We start from the raw sequence: 24,499 nt of genomic DNA on the forward strand, positions 1-24,499 counted from the left end.
GAATTGTTCTACCCCTGGAGACATCAAAGAGGTCATTTTTAGCTATTGTTAATGGGGAAATGCTGGATCTATAAATAACCATGTTGTCACTATATAGAATAATGGAGAGCTGAGTGAGAATTGTCAGAAATCTTTTGATGAGGCAAAAAGATCAGAGAACAAAATTCATCACTATGTAACTCTTTACTTAACACGAGAAAAGTCAGAATATTAAGAATAATTGTTTCTGTAACTTTGAAGCTTCTGATAGAATGGAAGCTGCTAAACCATTGACGGTGTTAGGGCCAGTTCTTACTGATGTTAAAGAAACTAAAAGAATGTTATTGTTAACTAAGTTGAAGGTTTTGGTAAGATACATGAAGACTGAGCAGTTAACTGGCATTTGCCCATATTGTGTAGGCAGTTATCCATGAGCATATAAAAAGCAGTAATAATACTCCTACCTACCATGAAGCCAGTCTACTCTAAAGACAAGGATGCAACAATAAATATGGAAGCCTTACTTTGTGATTTTTGACCAGGTATAAATGAAGTTTTCCCATAGTGAGGATCTTAAACTATAATGAAACACAAACTGATGAATATTCTCTTGATAAACAATTAATAAAAACAGGGATTCAAATGGAAGAGTTCTTACACCATACTAATTATCTTGACTATCTCACATTTGGAAATTTACCGGGCAACTTCCTCTAAGATTATAGCAGTAACCCATGGCTGGGTGTGGGTAATGCAGGATTTACCAGTGGTTGGTGAGGGTGAGTCCTGAGTTAACAAACAAAGCCAACCGTGGGTAAATCAGCATTACCCACACCCAGGCGTGGGTTATTGCTAATATACAATGACATTATTTAAGAAAAACATTACTTACTTTTCTTAAATAATGTACTTGTGTAATGGCAATGTGGTATCCTTCCACTTTGTTTATGTATCTGAGAGCTCTCTTGATGTAGTATGCATGTACATGGGACTTTTGCTTCCACATGTATGCAATACATTAGTTTTTCGGGAAAGAAAGCAATGCAGAAAGGAAATCTCGGTTGATCTTTTTTTTTTTTTTTTTTTTTTTTAATAAAGTAATAAAGGTTGAAATTTGGATACTTTAGAGGTATGACAAAGAAAGGATAGAGAAAATTCAAGGACAATCAGTTATGTTTCTTTAGTTTTGAATAACGTACCTGATTTTCCTAGTATTTTCTATGTACTATCCTTTCATACCTCTGGATTGTCTGGATTTCTAATTTTATTATCATTATTATTATTATTATTTTTTTTAATGCTGAAGAAAACTTAAGAAGTTATGTTACAGTATATAGTAATGGAAGAAAGTCTGGGTGACCATACTTTTTTCCATTGGTATATGTTGGATTTACAATGGGCATGCTGTTTGGGCTGACCAATCAGCATGCTTGTTTTTGAATGTTAATGGACAGTCATTGTATAATAAGAAATTAACTGGTTGGGCAGTTACATATGGGTGGATCTTCAGATGATAGAAATGAAATTTATTAGATAATGACAATGTATTAAAACTGGGTGATCAGTCTGAGCTAGCACTGGAAGAAGAGGTTAATGTGCTAGATTTAGGTCCCACTTTAAGTAAGACGGTCCAGAAGAAAAATATTCAGAAAGTGAACCATTGGTGATGGGCTAGATAAAATTGAGATGTAAGTTCTGATACAGATAGGAAGAAGGGAAGGGGGACTTGGCAGGGATCAATAATAGTTCAAATCTTCTCACATTACAGATGAGCATTTTTTCTGCTTTCTAAATTGATTTGTTTCTATCAAAGGTTTTTTTTTTACCTAAAATACTGCACAGGAAGTAAAACAAATCTGAGTATTGGGTGAGTATGTGCCAAAAGACTACTATAATTTCTGCTGAGAATCAAAGGGTATTACAGTTATGTCATTTAGCGGTGCTGCTATCAGGGATATCAGGCTTGTCATTATGAAACTTTTTGCAAGAAAAAAGATACAGTAAAATTATAATTTTAGAAGGCTCTAATGATATTGGTAGGACTAACATGGAGACTTTTAAATCTGAGGTTGTATCAATTATTAAGATGAGTACAGAATTGAAATTTTATGTCACCTTTTGTGATATACACCGTGCTGCACATAACAGGGAGTTTGTGCATAAGGTAGCTAGACCATTTACAAATATTATCAGACAACAGTGAATAAGATCATCCCATGATGGATTTAGTTTTTGGAGAACATGGTTTACAGAAAATTTTACTTCGCAACTGACAAACTACCATTTAGTAATTAGGGCAACCAGTCTTTATATAAACTAGCTATGGTGCTCAAAAAAAAAAATATATATATATATATATATATATATATATATATATATATATATATATATATATTTGCTCGATTGAGCAAATGTCCAAATCCATAATAACCGAACACACTTTAACAAAAGTGCTTTTATCGAAAAAGCGCTTTTGTTAAAGCGTGTTACAAAAAAAAATAAAACACTACATTTACATTTTAGCATCGGGGCTTCCCACTCTGCACCCCCCCCCATGTGGGGGGCTGTACCCCCCACACCTCCCCTACTTTAATATTCTCCCTCTGAGGCTGCACTACAGTGGAGAAAAGGGAAATTTCCCTTACCTGCACCGTAGTACAGCCTCGGCAATGGGCATACTTACGCAAAAGTGTTTCTTTGGTGAAAAGCACTTTCACGTAAGTATGCCCGGCCGTTTGAGTTTCAGTCGTTTGCTCATTCAAGCAAACGTCTGGAACCCATATATATATATATATATATATATATATATATATATATATATATATATATATATATAGATATAGATATTAGGAAAACCATTACAGAACTTAAGTTTAACAAGGATAAAGGAAAATGTATGTGTCTTATGGCTAATTCATAAATTCTAAACATAAGATATCAGCCTTAGAAATCAAGGTAAAAGAAGAGGACTATGATACTGTAATAATTATGGAAACTTGGTCTTCAGACATAAGTAAATCTATTGTCTTAACAGGTTTTACTAGGCATCATGATTATAGAAAAGAAAAGATAGGAGAGTGACTTTCTATTTATGTGAATAAAATGTCCCAATCTTCCATTATTGTTAACAGTAACTTATATGAGATGATTAGGGTAAAACTGAGTAGCAACATAACAGAATGGGATGTTGCTATATTTTATAGAATTCCAAATCAAGGCAAAGATGAGCTCATAGTATTTATAACAGGCATGAATGATCTATTGGTCAATAGCTACAGTATTAGAGCTGGTTATCTAAATGGAACCCACTCATCATGACCTCACAAAAATCATCCAAAAGTGTATTGGGACTATTATTAGGAGTCTCTACATACTAGAATAGATACAATTCTTGATATTGTTTTTGTGAAGGAAGCAAAGACAAATATGGTCTGTGATTTGTTACTTGATTATGATGACTCTAAACATTTATCTGTTTATTGGGAGTTGCTAGAATATGACAGCAAGATATCAATTCTAGGTAGAGTTTTGAGAAAGGCCTTTTGCAGAGCTGTTATTGTTCAATAGCAGAGGGAATAGTGAAATGGGAATGAAAATGGAATGAGTTAATGAAGCACAGTAGTATTCCAGAGTCATGGGAACTATTTTATGAATTTAAGAAAGTGTCACTGTAGTCCACTGTTCAGTTGTAAAGTTGACTTGTCCATGGTGGACATCAAAATTGGCTAACAATAACCAATAAGAAAGCACTATTCAAACACTTAAGAATGTATAAAAAGGATACTCAATCTATTATAACTGTGGACAACCATGGTGTCCTAACAATTGGACCTAATATGTTAGTTAACATATTTGCAGTCAAATATGCACAGAAGGAAGTAACTTTGGGCAATTGTGTAGTATCAGAAATGGGTTAATATCTGGGTTTTGCACAAAAATTATTGTTCAGTTTGTTTAAAAGTCAGTTAGATTTATTAAGCCCACAACATCAGCAAGTCCAGATGGCTTAAATGGACATTTTTGAGAAACACTACAAATCATTTGATTGCCTGCTTCCATTTTAGAACAGCCTTAGCTCAGACTTTGTGTCACCCATATGAAAGGAACTCTAATTATCCTTATATTTAAAGTGGGGTATTTTGATATTGACAAACAACTATTGTCCAGTTAGTTTGAAATGTGTTTTTGGCAAATGTTTTGAATGAATCCACTGTGATTTAACAACTGATGCTATATCTGTTGGCATGGATATTTACCAGCATACTTTTGCAGAAAGTCACTCTTGTCTATCAAATTTGAATAGTTTATATGAGCTTGTATGGGAAGCTATTGATGAAGGACTTATAGTAGATGCACTATATTTAAACTTTGCAAAGGCCTTTGACACAGTGCCCCATAAGGCCTTGTGGATGTTATGAAACAAAATAAAAGCAACAGATTTGTTTTAAGATGGATTAGGAACTGGTTAGATGGCAAAAACTGCAAGATCAAAACTGGTACACCTTACTTTGGCCAGAAATATAGAAGTCAGTGTCCTTCAGGGTTCTGTGGTACGCCCAAAACTGTTTATCATATTCATATCTGATTTACCACTGAAAGATAATATTTTGCTATAGTAAATTTAAATTTGCAGATGAAGATGCTTTCAAATCTGCAAGATCAACATAAACTATACAGTTACTTGATATCTTGAAGATCTGAGATAAGAGTATATCTGTGGAGTTTGATGGCAAAATATCAAATGTAATGTACTACCCACATGATGGTAATATTTTGGAAAATATATGTAATATCAGGGATCTCGTTGTTATAATTGGCAATGGCATTACATTCAAAGCCATTGCTACAGTTATATTAAGAAAGTGTTACATGCCAACAAAGGATGTAATATACATGATATCCATGTTGTACCGCCACTTTACAAACTAACCAGTTGACCACATATAGAGTTCTGTGCTGCAGCTTGTACCTATAACTGTGGTCAAAAAGTAGGCTAGAAATACTTCATATAAACAATTCAGACAAGTGAAGAGTATGAGTTATGATAAAATACTGGAAGAGCTCAATTTGTATTTGATAAATTACAGACTTATTATAGGTCTGTATATGCTAGCAGATAACATGGGTTTTGGTTTTAAAAGTCATTAAATTGAGACACAAATCAATAAAGATTTTATGGACATTCTCAACTCTACAAAAATAATAAAAAGTGATATTTCCAGTGCAGACCAGGCTTGATGTGGAATGCAGTCCCTTTAAGTATAAGAAAGACAGATGGTTTATCGACTTTTATAAAAAGTCTTAACAATTTGTTGGGAAACAAGTGAGGTTTTTCCTCTGTGGAAATATGGCTTCACAATAATCACCTTTCTAAAAAACAAACTCATGATTTTTACACCCATGAGACAATCCCTTAGTGACAAAGCTGAATTCAACATATTCTCCTTTAACTCCACAAAAAATGATCTAGTAACCCACATTAAACTGTTAGGAGTAATTTTCAATGAAAACCGAAAATTTGATCTGCATATCCAAAACAATATTAGTAAGACCCATAAAAAGTTAGGATTACTTTATAGACATAATAAGTTCCTCTCCCTCCATAATAAACAAATGCTAGCAACTTCATACCTACTCCAATCTTTAACTTATGGTGCACCTCTACTCAATAACTTACAGTGTTGCTTGCAATCTAAATTAGAAACTTGCAGATGACTATGCTAAATTATAGCTATAGCTAAATTAGCTACAAACAGCCACCATAACACACATCACTGCAATGCCCTAAAAAATTGCACTGGCTAGAACTTCCCCAGTATCTATTACTTCTCCAGCTTTCAACTGCTCATAAACTTATCTATAAACCACAAGACAGTCCTATGCTCAACTCTCTTCTCACCCCTTATAATGCTTTGAGGCCCCTGCGATCTGAGCAACAACAGCTACTCCAAGTTCTTAAACCTAAATTACCTGCTGGACAGTTACTATACTCATGGATCATAGCTAAAAAATGGAAAATGCTGTCTACAGACATCCGCCTACTACAGAACCTTAGCAATTTTAAAACTGCCCTTCAAAGCCATCTTCTCTCTAAATGGATTTGCAACTGCTCACCCCTTCTTCCAATATTACTTAACATACTTCTTTTCCTGTCTACCCATCTGAAGTCCCCATATCAATTCTTCATCTTCCTACTGAATTCTATAAACCAACAACTATGTCTCCTTCACCCCATCTTAAACTGCATCTCTACCCATACAGCTTATACATATTATAGTCTTCCTCACTATACTCATCTCTTGATCTGAATGCTTACCCTGGAGTTCAAAATCTGTAATTCACATTAAACATGAGACCTGGCTAGCACTAGTAATTGATCTTATGGCCTGTATTTAACCTCAATCATTGTTGAAATTTCATTTTTCCTTTATTTACAATGTACAATACTCATGTAATTCATATTTTTATTCTGTACTATTTTTTTGTTATTGTAACAAATCTCATTTGTATTTTTTGTTATTGTATCAACTCTCATTTTCTTGAAAAGTTTTTTGTAATGTATGATTTTTTTTTTAATCCTGGAGCTTTTCTCCCTGGGCTTCCACTGAAAATGGGCTTTTACTGGCCCAGTGGACCTTCCCGGTAATCAAATGCTAATAAAATAAAATATAACTCAAAATTAAAGGATGGCTAGCTTGTCGAAGGTCTGTATTAGGCCACGAGCTTGTATTAAATGAACATTGAACTCTGAATGTTGATAGTCTGATAGATGGTTATACTTTTGTATACATTTACAACACTGCAAGTAGATTAGTTTTCTACTAGCTTCCCTAATTCAGGTAAAACTAAGAATGGTCCAATGTCATTGAGGGATGTGGGACTGATGGAAGAATATTAGCTTCATTCTAGATGAGAGGCATAATGCCATGTGTCATGCAAACTTTACATATTTGCTTTACAGGGTTAGCAATGTCTTTGCTGGTCTAAACTAATAATCTATGGTTGGAAGCCACCTAAGCCTGTTAAGTTATGTATTAGGATCTATTCTTATAAGAATTCTGTATTCATAGATTTTATGACCCTGAATCGGATGGATTTGGGGATACGTTGAAGAGATTTTTTTTATGGAATTGCAGTGTTAACTATGTGATTCCTGATTATATTCTTGGTTAAGTTCCTTAGAGTTATGAAGTTGTCACAAGATTCTTTGAGGAAAAGGCTTCCATTTCTTCTATCCACATTTTTTTGAATTGTAAAGTCTTTTTATTTCTTTTGTTGAGGAAAGATTGAGGTTCGTTTTGTAAAGTCTTGTATATTCTTATCAGGCTGAAGCTACAAAGAAATAAATATTGAAGATTTTTTGATGGAACCAGTAAAAAAAGTTGAAGAATAATCGACAATGATCATTGACAGTGGTAATGTAGATGGAGACTGAGTTAATTTAGTTTGAGGAATTAGTATGAGCGAAAATGTAGTGACTACTGTATTTAAGGTTGTTTTTTAAGTTGATTTGCCATCTGAACAACATTATATTCTGCAGGGAAATCACTGACAATGTAAGATGTACTTGTCTTAACTCCTAAGGAATATTTTATTTTTGGCTGAATCAATTTTAAGAGTTAGGCTAGTAAAGTTTTTCTGCTGAGGCTAGATGAGAAGCATAGGCAAAAACAGTTGGAGGAAGTTAAACGGGCTTAGAATGATGATTGCTGTGAGATGTTCTTATGATGGAGTAAGGTGCCTCCACCTGTTGTTTTATGTGGAACTATAACAAATATGTAGTTTATCTTCAGCAATAGTAGATTGTGAATCCGCCTTCATTTCTCTTGCAGTCCTAGCCATAGTTTTTCACCACTGAGGATCTGAGTTATTAGCCTGGGAACCTTATTAAGCTAATCTTCTATCCAGCTTCTCAGCTTTTATTACAGACTGCACAACTGTCAGCAGAATCTCCTCCATCCAAAAATAAATAAATAAATAAATAAATAATAATATGAAAGGAGCAATAGTATGTATTGCCATGTTGAACAAAAGCAACAGCCTCATCTAAAGCACTCTGTTGAATGAGACAGACCTGATTTCTATAAAAAAGTAAATAAGTAGGTAGATAGATAGAGAGATAACTAGATAAATAAATAAAATACCACTAATACTAAAAGTTCTAATTGTGCATGAACTCAAGTTATAATGGCAGTATGCTGCAGAAGTACTCTTCTCTTGTATAGCACTACCATTTATTTGTTGACTTACACGTATGTACAAGGGCAACACATTCCTTCAAGTCAAGCTGATAATTCTACATAGCGCCTGCAAGAGTCAAAGCAAACACATATGCAGATTAGTAACCATCAAACAAATGCATGTGAAAACAAAATATAACAATGCTGTGTTGCTGATAAGTGTGCTTCATCATTAATATTAGTCAGGGGTAGAGACCATCAGCAAGAAAGTGAAACCAAAACTGTTCTAATTTTGTTCCCCATTAAAATTTTCTACCATGACTTTTTCTTTTCAACAGCACAATGAGATATTGCAATTATTTAAAATGATGAATTGTATTTTCTGTGATCATATGATTCTAAATATCGAAGGAAAAATAATTTCCCCATCTACCATTTATATTCATTCTGTTAAGAAGAAACTAGAATCTGGAGGTTATATTACTTATGTTGTGCATGCATGCATAGCTTAGCAATTTATCTTGGGATCTGATGAAGTCTTGTAACACTTACAGAGATGAAAGGACTTAACCATCACAAGTGCTATTGTTTTTTGGCATTAAATTCAAGTTGTTTATATTTTAGTCTGACACCTGTTTTTCCTTGAATCGCTTCCAGATTTGGATTACTGTGGGTATATGTAGACATTACATGAGCCATTCTTTGTATTGTATTTTTAGGTTTGGTAGCAATTTCTCTTCGTCATCAGTACTAAATCTGCTGTGTAGAGAACAGTATCTGGAAGATGTATTATATCTATCATACACAGCAGCTTAAAATCCATGGGAGAGGAATACTTTATGGACAAACAACATCCAGCAGTATAGACTTGCATATCTGACAGATAATTAAAACCATGATGTAGTGTATTGCTTCCCTGTTAAACAAGGTACCAAATGACATTTGCTGGAAAATAATGCAAAATATTTCTCTTTCTTATATTTAACTGTATCTTTTCATGGTGAAGATTTACAAAACAATGTCTGTCAGATAATGAAAACCATGTTGTTGTATGTTGTATGTTATTGTCCTATTACACAGTGTACTAAATACTTACAATAATATGATGTAAAATATGTGCCGGAAACAAGAGCATGATGGTTTATGTTGCTTCCCCACAAAGTAGTGCACCATATACCATATTAGGCTAATACATTATATAGGTGTAAAGCAGATCTCCATATGACAGAAGTGCTTGGTGTGTGTGTGTGTGTGTGTGTGTGTGTGTGTGTGTGTGTGTGTGTGTGTGTGTGTGTGTGTGTGTGTGTGTGTGTGTGTGTGTGTGTGTGTGTCTGCGTGCATATTTGTTTGAGTGCTTCTGTGCATTATGTGATGTGTTGGCACTCCATTCAAGAAGAATTTCTCTGCCTTTTGCCCATTGAATGCACACAGGTTCCCCTCATGACCCTGGATTGGATAAGCAGGTAACCAGAGAATGACTGAATGAATGAACGAATGAATGCTTCCTTGAAGAAGCCGCTCAACACCTTTACTTTCCTCTTGCAGCTAGTGTTATTCTCTGAGTGCTTACTAACATCTTAAAATAGTCTTTGTCCACTGTAATAATATGGTTTATTGTTTGTTTATATGCAATATCAGTATAATTACATGCTCTACTGTATCTGCAAAATGTGTTTGCACTTTTTTATTTGCCTGTTACTGCCTATCCATATAGTAAATAAACAAACAAAAGAACATGTATATTGTACATGCATAATCAAATAAATAAACAGCTTCCTAATGACTTTGATTGCATTTGTTCCATATATTTATTAACACCTAACGCTATGCTTTAACCCACAGTACCTGCAGCTGCTAAGAATCTTGTCGCTTCAGCAGCTGGTACAAATGCTGCTCATCTGACATGGTCAGTCCCAGATGGAAACTATGCCTCCTTTTTCGTGCAGGTTGTTGGGCCAGTAAATCAGACAGTCAGCACTGCAAACACATCTGCTGATATTTATGGCTTGAAGGTGAAAACTAATTATACACTCTTAGTATATTGTGTGGCTGCAGACAATACGACCAGAGGACTTCCTGAAACTACTTTCCTGAACATACGTAAGTTCTCAAAACAAAATCATTGAATGCAGACAATGCTTCGTTTAATATTTAAGTTAAGACTCAGTAGAATTCCTTTACAGCACAAGGCTTAAAAATGGTTTGAAACTGATTACACATGGGTCACTGCATATGGTAGTAAGTGCCATAATGCATTCCATCCCTCCTGCATTGCTCATTCATAGCTATGTAATGTTTTATTATGAACCAGCCCCATGAATCTCCATTAACTCTTATTTTTCACAAACGATTTTTTGCATTGATATCGGCTGTATAAAATCTGAATGGTAGAGGTAAAAATGTATCGCTGTGCTGTATGTACCACACATCATGGTGGAAACTGTAAGTGAATGAACCACAGTAAATTAAAGCAAAGAAATTCACTATCCAATAAATACATGCATTTGTAAACAACCTGTTAAGCAATTGCCATATCCCTGAGCTTGTCATAAAATTTTTACTGCAATATTGTGCAATTACATAAATAGCAAAGTAAAAATCATATCAGTATTGTACATAATGTTTAGATTGGCCGTGCCTTTGTTTATACTTTTGGTTTTAGTGCAGGTCCTTCTAGTTGATTATTAATTCTGCCATGTAACACAGACATGGCAATGAGTGTGTTATTCTTTCTAAACACCTGAAATACTAACAACAAGTACTTTAAAATTAAGAATCAGCTGATTAATCTAATATTTCTGTTTTCTTCAGAATGTCAAGTTAGAAGAATATTTTAAGGAGGTTAAAGCAGTATGAAAGTGTCATTTAGAAAGACACCAAACTCAAAATGTCCAGAAAATGACCTTTCCTACTGTTCTATTTTACATTTCTTGTGGCTGTATAATCTCATAGTTTATATAACTGAATAGATATGTATAAGCATGTATATGCCTCACACACATACATACACACACACACTAGATAGGCTGGCAGACAGATTGTACTCCATTGTACAAGAAAACATTAATAATTTGAGGTCTTATGTAATGGCATTAACAACTCACTTAGTCTCCCATAAATAAGTGAACCTCCTGCCTGGCCTGTAATACACATGGTTGTGAACGTACCGTCATCTGAAAATGACGACTGCTCAGGCTCAGATGACAGTCTTCCTTGACCTTACTGAGGGTGATGGCACTGCTATAGACCCTGCGCTCAGGCTCAGATGACAGCGTTCCTTGACCTTACTGAGGGTGATGACACTGCTATAGCCCCTGCGCTCAGGCTCAGATGACAGTCTTCCTTGACCTTACTGAGAGTGATGACACTGCTATAGCCCCTGCGCTCAGGCTCAGATGACAGTGTTCCTTGACCTTACTGAGGGTGATGACACTGCTATAGCCCCTGCGCTCAGGCTCAGATGACAGTCTTCCTTGACCTTACTGAGGGTGATGACACTGCTATAGCCCCTGCGCTCAGGCTCAGATGACAGTCTTCCTTGACCTTACTGAGGGTGATGACACTGCAATAGCCCCTGCGCTCAGGCTCAGATGACAGTCTTCCATGACCTTACTGAGGGTGATGACACTGCTATAGCCCCTGCGCTCAGGCTCAGATGACAGTCTTCCTTGACCTTACTGAGGGTGATGACACTGCTATAGCCCCAGCACTCAGGCTCAGATGCCAGTCTTCCTTGACCTTACTGAGGGTGATGACACTGCTATAGCCCCTGCGCTCAGGCTCAGATGGCAGTCTTCCTTGACATTACTGAGGGTGATGACACTGCTATAGCCCCTGCGCTCAGGCTCAGATGGCAGTCTTCCTTGACCTTACTGAGGGTGATGACACTGCTATAGCCCCTGCGCTCAGACTCAGATGGCAGTCTTCCTTGACCTTACTGAGGGTGATGACACTGCTATAGCCCCTGCGCTCAGGCTCAGATGACAGTCTTCCTTGACCTTACTGAGGGTGATGACACTGCTATAGCCCCTGCGCTCAGGCTCAGATGACAGTCTTCCATGACCTTACTGAGGGTGATGACACTGCTATAGCCCCTGCGCTCAGGCTCAGATGACAGTCTTCCTTGACCTTACTGAGGGTGATGACACTGCTATAGCCCCTGCGCTCAGGCTCAGATGACAGTCTTCCTTGACCTTACTGAGGGTGATGACACTGCTATAGCCCCTGCGCTCAGGCTCAGATGGCAGTCTTCCTTGACATTACTGAGGGTGATGACACTGCTATAGCCCCTGCGCTCAGGCTCAGATGGCAGTCTTCCTTGACCTTACTGAGGGTGATGACACTGCTATAGCCCCTGCGCTCAGGCTCAGATGGCAGTCTTCCTTGACCTTACTGAGGGTGTTGACACTGCTATAGCCCCTGCACTCAGGCTCAGATGACAGTCTTCCTTGACCTTACTGAGGGTGATGACACTGCTATAGCCCCTGTGCTCAGGCTCAGATGACAGTCTTCCTTGACCTTACTGAGGGTGATGACACTGCTATAGCCCCTCTGCTCAGGCTCAGATGACAGTCTTCCATGACCTTACTGAGGGTGACGACACTGCTATAGCCCCTGTGCTCAGGCTCAGATGACAGTTTTCCTTGACCTTACTGAGGGTGATGACACTGCTATAGCCCCTGCACTCAGGCTCAGATGACAGTCTTCCTTGACCTTACTGAGGGTGATGACACTGTTATAGCCCCTGCGCTCAGGCTCAGATGGCAGTCTTCCTTGACCTTACTGAGGGTGATGACACTGCTATAGCCCCTGCGCTCAGGCTCAGATGGCAGTCTTCCTTGACCTTACTGAGGGTGATGACACTGCTATAGCCCCTGCGCTCAGGCTCAGATGACAGTCTTCCTTGACCTTACTGAGGGTGATGACACTGCTATAGCCCCTGCGCTCAGGCTCAGATGACCGTCTTCCTTGACCTTACTGAGGGTGATGACACTGCTATAGCCCCTGCGCTCAGGCTCAGATGACCGTCTTCCTTGACCTTACTGAGGGTGATGACACTGCTATAGCCCCTGTGCTCAGGCTCAGATGACCATCTTCCTTGACCTTACTGAGGGTGATGACACTGCTATAGCCCCTGCGCTCAGGCTCAGATGACAGTCTTCCTTGATCTTACTGAGGGTGATGACACTGCTATAGCCCCTGCGCTCAGGATCAGATGACCGTCTTCCTTGACCTTACTGAGGGTGATGACACTGCTATAGCCCCTGCGCTCAGGCTCAGATGACCGTCTTCCTTGACCTTACTGAGGGTGATGACACTGCTATAGCCCCTGTGCTCAGGCTCAGATGACCGTCTTCCTTGACCTTACTGAGGGTGATGACACTGCTATAGCCCCTGTGCTCAGGCTCAGATGACCATCTTCCTTGACCTTACAGAGGGTGATGACACTGCTATAGCCCCTGCGCTCAGGCTCAGATGACCATCTTCCTTGACCTTACTGAGGGTGATGACACTGCTATAGCCCCTGAGCTCAGGCTCAGATGACCGTCTTCCTTGACCTTACTGAGGGTGATGACACTGCTATAGCCCCTGCGCTCAGGCTCAGATGACCGTCTTCCTTGACCTTACTGAGGGTGATGACACTGCTATAGCCCCTGCGCTCAGGCTCAGATGACCATCTTCCTTGACCTTACTGAGGGTGATGACACTGCTATAGCCCCTGCGCTCAGGCTCAGATGACAGTCTTCCTTGATCTTACTGAGGGTGATGACACTGCTATAGCCCCTGCGCTCAGGATCAGATGACCGTCTTCCTTGACCTTACTGAGGGTGATGACACTGCTATAGCCCCTGTGCTCAGGCTCAGATGACCGTCTTCCTTGACCTTACTGAGGGTGATGACACTGCTATAGCCCCTGCGCTCAGGCTCAGATGACCATCTTCCTTGACCTTACAGAGGGTGATGACACTGCTATAGCCCCTGCGCTCAGGCTCAGATGACCATCTTCCTTGACCTTACTGAGGGTGATGACACTGCTATAGCCCCTGAGCTCAGGCTCAGATGACCGTCTTCCTTGACCTTACTGAGGGTGATGACACTGCTATAGCCCCTGCGCTCAGGCTCAGATGACCGTCTTCCTTGACCTTACTGAGGGTGATGACACTGCTATAGCCCTTGCGCTCAGGCTCAGATGACAGTCTTCCTTGACCTTACTGAGGGTGATGACACTGCTATAGCCCCTCCGCTCAGGCTCAGATGACAGTCATCCTTGACCTTACGGAGGGTGATGACACTGCTAAAGCCCCTGCGCTCAGGCTCAGATGACAGTCTTCCTTGACCTTACTGAGGGTGATGACACTGCTACAGCCCCTGTGCTCAGGCTCAGATGACAGTCTTCCTTGACTTTACTGAGGGTGATGAAACTGCTATAGCCCCTGCGCTCAGGCTCAGATGATAGTATTCCTTGACCTTACTGAGGGTGATGACACTGCTATAGCCCCTGCGCTCAGGCTCAGATGACAGTCTTCCTTGACCTTACTGAGGGTGATGACACTGCTATAGCCCCTGTGCTCAGGCTCAGATGACAGTCTTCCTTGTCCTTACTGAGGGTGATGACACTGCTATAGCCCCTGCACTCAGGCTCAGCTGACAGTCTTCCTTGACCTTACTGAGGGTGATGACACTGCTACAGCCCCTGTGCTCAGGCTCAGATGACAGTCTTCCTTGACTTTACTGAGGGTGATGAAACTGCTATAGCCCCTGCGCTCAGGCTCAGATGACAGTATTCCTTGACCTTACTGAGGGTGATGAAACTGCTATAGCCCCTGCGCTCAGGCTCAGATAACAGTCTTCCTTAATGACACTGCTATAGCCCCTGAGTACAGGCTCAGATGACAGTCTTCCTTGACCTTACTGAGGGTGATGACACTGCTATAGCACCTGCATACAGGCTCAGATGACAGTCTTCCTTGACTTTACTGAGGGTGATGACACTGCTATAGCCCCTGCACTCAGGCTCAGATGTCAGTCTTCCTTGACCTTACTGAGGGTGATGACACTGCTATAGCCCCTGCGCTCAGGCTCAGATGACAGTCTTCCTTGACCTTACTGAGGGTGATGACACTGCTATAGCCCCTGCGCTCAGGCTCAGATGACAGTCTTCCTTGACCTTACTGAGGGTGATGACACTGCTATAGCCCCTGCGCTCAGGCTCAGATGACAGTCTTCCTTGACCTTACTGAGGGTGATGACACTGCTATAGCCCATGCGCTCAGGCTCAGATGACCGTCTTCCTTGACCTTACTGAGGGTGATGACACTGCTATAGCCCCTGCGCTCAGGCTCAGATGACCGTCTTCCTTGACCTTACTGAGGGTGATGACACTGCTATAGTCCCTGCACTCAGGCTCAGCTGACCGTCTTCCTTGACCTTACTGAGGGTGATGACACTGCTATAGCCCCTGTGCTCAGGCTCAGATGACCGTCTTCCTTGACCTTACTGACGGTGATGACACTGCTATAGCCCCTGTGCTCAGGCTCAGATGACCGTCTTCCTTGACCTTACTGAGGGTGATGATACTGCTATAGCCCCTGTGCTCAGGCTCAGATGACCGTCTTCCTTGACCTTACTGAGGGTGATGACACTGCTATAGCCCCTGCGCTCAGGCTCAGATGACCATCTTCCTTGACCTTACAGAGGGTGATGACACTGCTATAGCCCCTGTGCTCAGGCTCAGATGACCATCTTCCTTGACCTTAATGAGGGTGATGACACTGCTATAGCTCCTGCACTCAGGCTCTGATGACCGTCTTCCTTGACCTTACTGAGGGTGATGACACTGCTATAGCCCCTGCGCTCAGGCTCAGATGACCATCTTCCTTGACCTTACTGAGGGTGATGACACTGCTATAGCCCCTGCGCTCAGGCTCAGACGACCGTCTTCCTTGACCTTACTGAGGGTGATGACACTGCTATAGCCCCTGCGCTCAGGCTCAGATGACCGTCTTCCTTGACCTTACTGAGGGTGACGACACTGCTATAGCTCCTGCGCTCGGGTTCAGATGACCATCTTCCTTGACCTTACTGAGGGTGATGACACTGCTATAGCCCCTGCGCTCAGGCTCATATGACAGTCTTCCTTGACCTTACTGAGGGCGATGACACTGCTATAGCCCCTGCGCTCAGGCTCAGATGACAGTCTTCCTTGACCTTACTGAGGGTGATGACACTGCTAGAGCCCCTGCGCTCAGGCTCAGATGACAGTCTTCCTTGACTTTACTGAGGGTGATGACACTGCTATAGCCCCTGCGCTCAGGCTCAGATGACAGTCTTCCTTGACCTTACTGAGGGTGATGACATTGCTACAGCCCCTGCGCTCAGGCTCAGATGACAGTCTTCCTTGACCTTACTGAGGGTGATGACACTGCTATTGCCCTTGCGCTCAGGCTCAGATGACAGTCTTCCTTGACCTTACTGAGGGTGATGACACTGCTATAGCCCCTGTGCTCAGGCTCAGATGACAGTCTTCCTTGACTTTACTGAGGGTGATGACACTGCTATAGCCCCTGCGCTCAGGCTCAGATGACAGTCTTCCTTGACCTTACTGAGGGTGATGACACTGCTATAGCCCCTGCGCTCAGGCTCAGATGACAGTCTTCCATGACCTTACTGAGGGTGATGACACTGCTATAGCCCCTGCGCTCAGGCTCAGATGACAATCTTCCTTGACCTTACTGAGGGTGATGACACGGCTATAGCCCCTGCGCTCAGGCTCAGATGACAGTCTTCCTTGACCTTACTGAGGGTGATGACACTGCTATAGCCCCTGCGTTCAGGCTCAGATGACAGTATTCCTTGACCTTACTGAGGGTGATGACACTGCTATAGCCCCTGCGTACAGGCTCAGATGACAGTCTTCCTTGACCTTACTGAGGGTGATGACACTGCTATAGCCCCTGCGCTCAGGCTCAGATGTCAGTCTTCCTTGACCTTACTGAGGGTGATGACACTGCTATAGTCCCTGCGCTCAGGCTCAGATGACAGTCTTCCTTGACCTTACTGAGGGTGATGACACTGCTATAGCCCCTGCGCTCAGGCTCAGATGACAGTCTTCCTTGACCTTACTGAGGGTGATGACACTGCTATAGCCCCTGCGCTCAGGCTCAGATGACAGTCTTCCTTGACCTTACTGAGGGTGATGACACTGCTATAGCCCCTGCGCTCAGGCTCAGATGACAGTCTTCCTTGACCTTACTGAGGGTAATGACACTGCTGTAGCCCCTGCGCTCAGGCTCAGATGACAGTCTTCCTTGACCTTACTGAGGGTGATGATACTGCTATAGCCCCTGCTCTCAGGCTCAGATGACAGTCTTCCTTGGCCTTACTGAGGGTGATGACACTGCTATAGCCCCTGCGCTCAGGCTCAGATGACAGTCTTCCTTGGCCTTACTGAGGGTGATGACACTGCTATAGCCCCTGCTTCTCATTATTATCATCTCCTCTTACACAAATTGCAAATACTTTCCATGCAGAAATCAAGTATCTGCCTTCTTCTATAAACTCAGAGCAGGAGTCATGCTTTGGAATACAGTTCTTGATTTTATCTGATTTTATTAAATTTGTATCAAAAGAAAGAACAGCATCTGAAGTAACAGGTGACGACTTCATGAATACACTCAGAGTTAAATTTCTGTGGAGGAATGCCTTTAAGTAGATTATTGATACACTTAATAAGTTGCATTTATCTAAAATATATATACTAAAATGCTTAGAGCACAATAAATAAATAAAATCAAGGATACAGATAGCAAACTGTAATTGTAAAATATAATCATATTTAACATCAGAATGCAGGATTCTTCTGGCACTGTAAGTATGCATTTCATTAACTCTGTGTTTCATTTTCTCTATGCCTTAATTTGTTAATTTGCTTAGGCCTATGTTCATAATGATAAAAAACATTTGGAGACATCTGGTGTAAAATAACTAGACAAGCACTGGAGTAGTAAGCTATTCCTTCAGCAGTTTAAAATCTTCTGTGGAAATTCAGAAGACTTCAAAAACATTGTTTTCAAGAGGAGGTAGGCTAAGACACTGCTGGCCCTTAAACTGTGCTAGAGGTGCATACTTCTGGGCAGTTCTATAGTAGATGGATGTAATCTATCTACAAGGTTTACATCAAACAATGATCTTTGTTGGATATTGCTCCTATGTTCATAGGTTCATAGATTCGTAGGTAGGTACTAGGCTATTTGCCCAAGGGCCTACATAAGCCTAGCCAACAAGGTTCCCTGGCTTACACCACCCAAGAAAGTTATTTTCCTGTGCCACTGTTGAGCAGAGACACAGAAGTGATCCCCGGAGTGTATTTCCTATTTCCCATCCACTCATCAAGATTTTTCTTGAAGAGTGCTAATGAAGAACTTTGCTTGACATAGATGGGTAGCCTGTTCCAGAGTATGGGGAGTCTTTGGGACAGGAATCTATCCCTCCAGCATGTCCTATTTATTGTGGTGACAAGGTTTAGGTCCCTAGAGCATGTAGCTCAGAGGGATTGGGATTTCTTTAGGTGTAGCATGTCCAACAGCTCTGGGTTTGACATAGCTTTATATGTTAGGCAGAGATCACCTCGGAGTAGGCAATATGCTATGGAGTAAAGCTGGAGTTTTTTGAGGTGGTCAGTGTAGGGCATTTGTTTGAGGTCAGTAATCCTCTTTGTGAGGTACTTCTGTGGCCTTTCCAGCTGCTGCAGATGTCTTATGAGGTACATTCCAAAAGGGGCATTGTATTCTATAATGGGTCTAATGAGTGTCGAGTAGAGGGGAACAATGACCTCATTTTTCCTGGATGAGAACCCTTTTATGATGAGGTGTGCCACGTAGAAGGACTTCCTGACTACTGTGGTCATGTGACTATTAAAGGAGAGACTACTGTCCACCTGGGTCCCAAGGTCTCTTATCACACATTTGGTGTTAAGTAGATTGCTGCCTATGTGGTAGTTCATAGATACAGAGTTCTGGAGCTGTTATGCTCTTATGTCCACTTATGAACTTTACTCCTATGGGCTTAGGTCATAAATCAGAAGTATGGCTTTATGGAAGATTTTTGGCTTTGATACCCAGGCCAGACATCCAGGGTATTTGGTAAGAGAACCCAACAGTAATGGAATACTGAAGCAATAATGTTTAATCCTAACTAGTGGAAGGTCCACGGATGTTATGATTGGAACTGAGATGGGAGTAGACAGAAGTGCACCGTGATAGAAGCATTAGATGTCCTTGTTTATATCACTGCTTCAGTATTCCATTACTGTTGGGTTCTCTTACCAAATACCCTGAATGTCTGGCCTGGGTATCAAAGTCAAACATCTTCCATAAAGCCATACTTCTGATTTATGACCTAAGTCCATGGGAGTAAAGTTCATAAGTAGACATAAGAGCATGACAGCCCCAGATTATGTTGCCTCCAGTCCAAACACATGTCTGACACTTGCATCGTCATTGGTATCATCCATGCTTTTGCTTAGCCAGATAAGTGCTCCATTGGGAAATATTTGTTGTTTTCTATTTAATTTGGTGGCTTGGAGCAGAATATAACTTTAGTAATTGCCACATTTGCAAGTCATTTGTGCCTAAAACTCTACTTACACATTTTTTAATTATAATACCTATTTAGAAACACACTGCCTAAAGAGACACACTGCCTAAAGTGCCTCACCAAATTTAACATGACAAAGAAACCCAAGTGGCCCAGGCCTGAATCATCATCTTCCCAGTCAGACTCTGACCTACACATTGAGTCCTTGTAAGAGCCCATGAGTCTTTAGATCATTTCTCAGGCTCCCAGTGTTAAACCAATATGGCAGAGAAGGGGGAACACAGGCTTATAATTTCAGAAGGACCAGAGGGCATTCCTCAAATACTGCTTTGGGAAGAAGTGCCTTGGTCTTTGATGGAAGTATGCAAAAGAGGCAGATCTACCATGTTTTTTTTAAGTCATTATCACTCCCAAAAAAAGAATCATAAGACTAAAAATGTTTCTCCTTCTCAGACATTCCAAGAAAAAGAATGAATGGAATTTTCTCAAGAGCTATTTAAGGCCATTTTGACTCTCAAGGCTCCTTTGTTAACCAGTGCACCTTTTTTCCTCTATCAGAGGAGACAATGTGAGTTCTCTATTGAGAACGATGAGGCAGATTCGGATTCGGATGAATGTACCCTGGCCTACTTATCTCAGATTGAATCCTCAGATCAAATGGTGTCTGATGATGAGGATGCTTTATACCCTTACTGTTATTTGCTTGATGCCCAGAAAACTATGTGATCACATATCCAGATGATCCAATAAGTTTTTGCTATAAGTTTTTTTTTTTCAACTTCAGATGCCTTTCACAATAGACAACTGGCACATGTTCTATGGCAAACAGATCTCAGGAGTGACAGTGGAAAGACCTAGCATACTGAATACATCTCAGCTGCCTGCACTGTCAGCTTCTCAATATGGGCTCCTTTTGATTCCTTTGGCAATCATCATATGATTGAATTAGCAAACGGATTTTCTGCAAATGTCTCCGCAGAACATAATTCCTGCAGTAAGATGAGCTGTTAAATTGTCTCAGAGAGTTAAATCTGTTGAGACTCTAAGGTTATCTCCAGTAGTCCCATTTCATCACTGTCACCTGATATCATCACCAAAAATTTCCAGTCCTTCACCTCAACACTACCTAGATCTGAAACATTGCACCTACAACAATTTTTTTGAAATATCCTCCAGACTGAGGCTTAATTGCAGTAGAGTGTAGACAGATAGGATGAGATATCAGTCTGGCTTGCATGGATAAACTGAGATAGATTAGACCTACCATAAGTTTTATTGCAAAATTGATGAGCTTTCTATGAGGCAGTAGAGATGTGGACATCTGAGGTGAAATCTGTAATGCATTCCTTCATTTTTTAACCCTTTCAGAGAGACAGTTTAAGAAAGATTCAATGCAACAAAAGGGAAAATTTGGTAATTGTTTTCATTTTCTAATTTCTTCTAATTTGCCAGTGCCCTTTCCCCAAATACACAAAGTAGTCTATAACATGAGCTACAGTGAGTGGGGACTGGAAACATTGAAGGTGCAGTTTATCACAGACATTCCACAACAGTTGCAGCACTCAGAATTAACATTTCATTTCCCACACAAAGTGATAGCACTGCTGCTAGTAATACACTACACGAAAGCCACAAATAGAGTCCTTGCCTGATACAGCCTTAAGAAACGGACAGCTTGCTCAAGACCACAACACCCCTCAGTGAAACCATAGCATGTTGTCAACACAACTTACTACTGCCACCCAGTTTTGGAAGAGAAAGTTGAGAACAAAAAAAAATGGAGGGTTAGGGTAGGTGACTGATATCTCACAGTGTGATATGCAGGAAAGTATTAGCATTAACTGGGAATGTTCCGTATTGTGTGCAGACCTGTGTTAAATATCTTGCATGTAGCATTGCATGTGTGTCTGATAAGGATAGCAAGCAAGTCATTCAAATCATCTTTGTTTTAATTTGTAGCAACTGAAACAATTAAGCACTGCCTTACAAGAAAAATGCTGCCCTCAGAAAAGTTTTGCTTCAACATACCTCTCTCATGCAGTTCAAGATCTAATCCATGCTCTAAAGTTCAGAAAGCATTTAATGATAACATGCTTAATAACACCCTTTTATCTTATGCATACTTTTCAGTCAACCACAGAGAAAAAGTAAGTGCCACACTCATACAGTCATAAATGCAGTGTGCGCTAAAGGCTTATCATTCTTACCTGACCCACACGTCCTCAGCTGAAGAGTAAAATACTTAATCTACTTTTTTTAAATATACACAAAGGGCTGAAGTGCCTTGTACTTCCCCAATGCATCTTCTGCAGATACTTCCCACCTGAGCAGCTACCTCCTTTGTTTCACCCTTGCTACACTTCTGTCTTTAAACATGTGCAATCTGTTAGTACTTCATAGGTTCATAGGAGATTACTCAGCTAATGGCTTGAGTCCTTATAAGCTAGCCATAATTACTCAGATTTTTCTTAATTTTTTATCCATAAGGGCTAGAAGATGGCTTAGGTTTGTGTCTATGCCTCTGAGTATTTTACAGACTGCCCCTGGCCATAAGGGACATGGGTGTTACCCCAGGAGTGAACCTCCATCCATTGATCCAAAATGTGTTTGAAGAGGGTCAGGGAACCCTCTGTTTTATTTGAAAACAAAGCTTGTTCCAGAGAAGGGGTAATCTTTGACATACATATCTGTCTCTCTAGTATATTTTCTTCATGTCACAGACCAGACTTAGATCCCTAGATTAGGTAACTCTTGTGCAGTTTGTCTTGTGATTTTATAACAGCTCCATCAGGGCTGGATTTGAGAGTGCCTTGTAGGTTAGCCATAGATCACCTCTTCATAGTCTGTAGGAGATGGCATAAAATGAAATGGCTTTTAATCTATCCACATAGGACATATTGTTTACACCATGCATTTTTTTTGGAAGGAACCTCTGTGACCGCTCCAGCTGTTTCAAGTGTCAAGTACATGCCAAAGGGTGTATTGTACTCTATTATTGGTCTGATGAGGGCTGAGTACAGATGGACTATAACTTCCTTGGGTCTGAATGCCATGTCTTTAATTATAAGCTGTGCCATATTGAAGGACTTCTTCATTACTATGGATGCTTGGTGGTCAAAGTTCAGGTTACTACCTATCTGTGCTTAGATCTCTCACCTCTGAGTCCACTCTTAGGGATGTGCTATTAATGTTGTAATCTGCAAGAGGTATTTGACTTCCCAAAGGGTATGACCATACTTATTTGCATTTAGTTTTAGGCCATGGCTCTGGCACCAATAATTTGTCTGAGTCAGACCCTTCTGAAAGATATCTACATCATTTGTGAATTCAGTGAATGCACCAACTTGCAGCCATCAGCAAACGTAGTCAGCCAAAGACCTTCGGCATTAGCCTTGAATTCAGAGAAGTATATTCTGAACAGGGGAGGTCCCAGAACTGAGCTGTCTTCACATCACTATTAACTGGCCTCTTGCTGGATATGAATTCACCTACATTAAAAACATGTGTAATGCCTATGAACCGTTTGGCTATCCATCTGGTGACATATGGATTTATGCCGAGTTTTGTGAGTTTATCTATAATACCTGAGTGGGAAATTGTGCCAAATGCATTAGCCAGGTAAAGGTAGTTAGTGTGCACTGTTTTACCCTCATCCATGGCCTTAGTAACTTTCTCAAAAAAGTCCATCAGTCCTGCATTTGACAAAGCTGAACTGGATTGGGGTCCAGTGTTTGAAGGTTTCCTATCCCATTATTTATCAGCACCATGAATATTCTTTCCATAGCCTTACATATGAGACTAGTCAAATTTTTGGGTCTGTAATTTCCTGGGTTTGTTCTATGCAGAGGGATGACTGCTGCTGTTGTTCACTCCACATTGACAAATCCAGTCTGGAGGCTGTGGATAAAGCAATCTTGGCCAGCCTGGTGAGCTTAATATATGCTGTTTCAATTTATTTAACAGGCATACTGGGAAATTGTTGGGACGTACCAAAGTCATGTTTTTAGTTTTACAGAGAGCAGTGGTGACATTCTTTGGTGATAACTATCAGAAGAATGGTGGAGAGTATTTCTTGGGGGTTAACCAGAGGTGATGGCAAGGTGAAATTTGAGCTGAACGTATTGGCCAGCAGATTTGCTATATCTTCTGGCTGAGTATAGGTGACGCCACAAACAGCAAATTCTGCACATTGTTCGGTGTGCCTTAAGACTGAGGACATAACTGAAAAATGCTTTATAGTTATCCTTAGCTTGGAAGGATATGTTTGCCTCAAAATTTGCTTTTGAAGACTTACTCTTACTTGTAGAGAGGACTTTCTTTCTTTTGTTGTACAACCTATAAGCAACTATAAATAAACTATATATTTATATATATATATATATATATATATATATGGTTCTACCTGACATAGTCGAAACCACACAACACCGACAACCACATCACCGACACCACATATTCGACAGTCCATAAACACGAAACCACACATAACCGACAACGAAATAACCGACGGTACACAAACACGAAACCCCATACACTGCACACACCACAATAACAATTGAAAACAAAACACATCCCCATTCCACAAACCACACACACAACACAAGCACACCAAAATCCTTACAAGCCCACACTAAACCTTACCTAACCCTAAGGTCCGTCACTTACCTACCGCTCCTAACCCTAACTCACTTAACCGCCCTATCTAACCCTAACTCACTTAACCCACCCTATCGCTCCTAACCTAA

The 24,499-nt window shown here is 40.7% G+C and overlaps 1 protein-coding gene across 1 annotated transcript in view; it reads left to right on the forward strand.

The window, feature by feature from the left end:
• The window catches only part of LOC122801341 (mucin-19-like), a 938,154-nt gene that overhangs the window by 869,067 nt on the left and 44,588 nt on the right, over positions 1-24,499 (forward strand). Inside the window, exon 45 of the mRNA XM_044070881.1 lies at positions 10,002-10,259. Within this exon, the coding sequence (XP_043926816.1) occupies positions 10,002-10,259 (258 nt within the window). The remainder of the gene's footprint in view (positions 1-10,001; positions 10,260-24,499) is intronic.

The sequence above is a fragment of the Protopterus annectens genome, chromosome 4.part1 (genome assembly GCF_019279795.1).
Source record: "Protopterus annectens isolate FY-2018-M chromosome 4.part1, PAN1.0, whole genome shotgun sequence".
Lineage (NCBI taxonomy): Eukaryota > Metazoa > Chordata > Ceratodontiformes > Protopteridae > Protopterus > Protopterus annectens.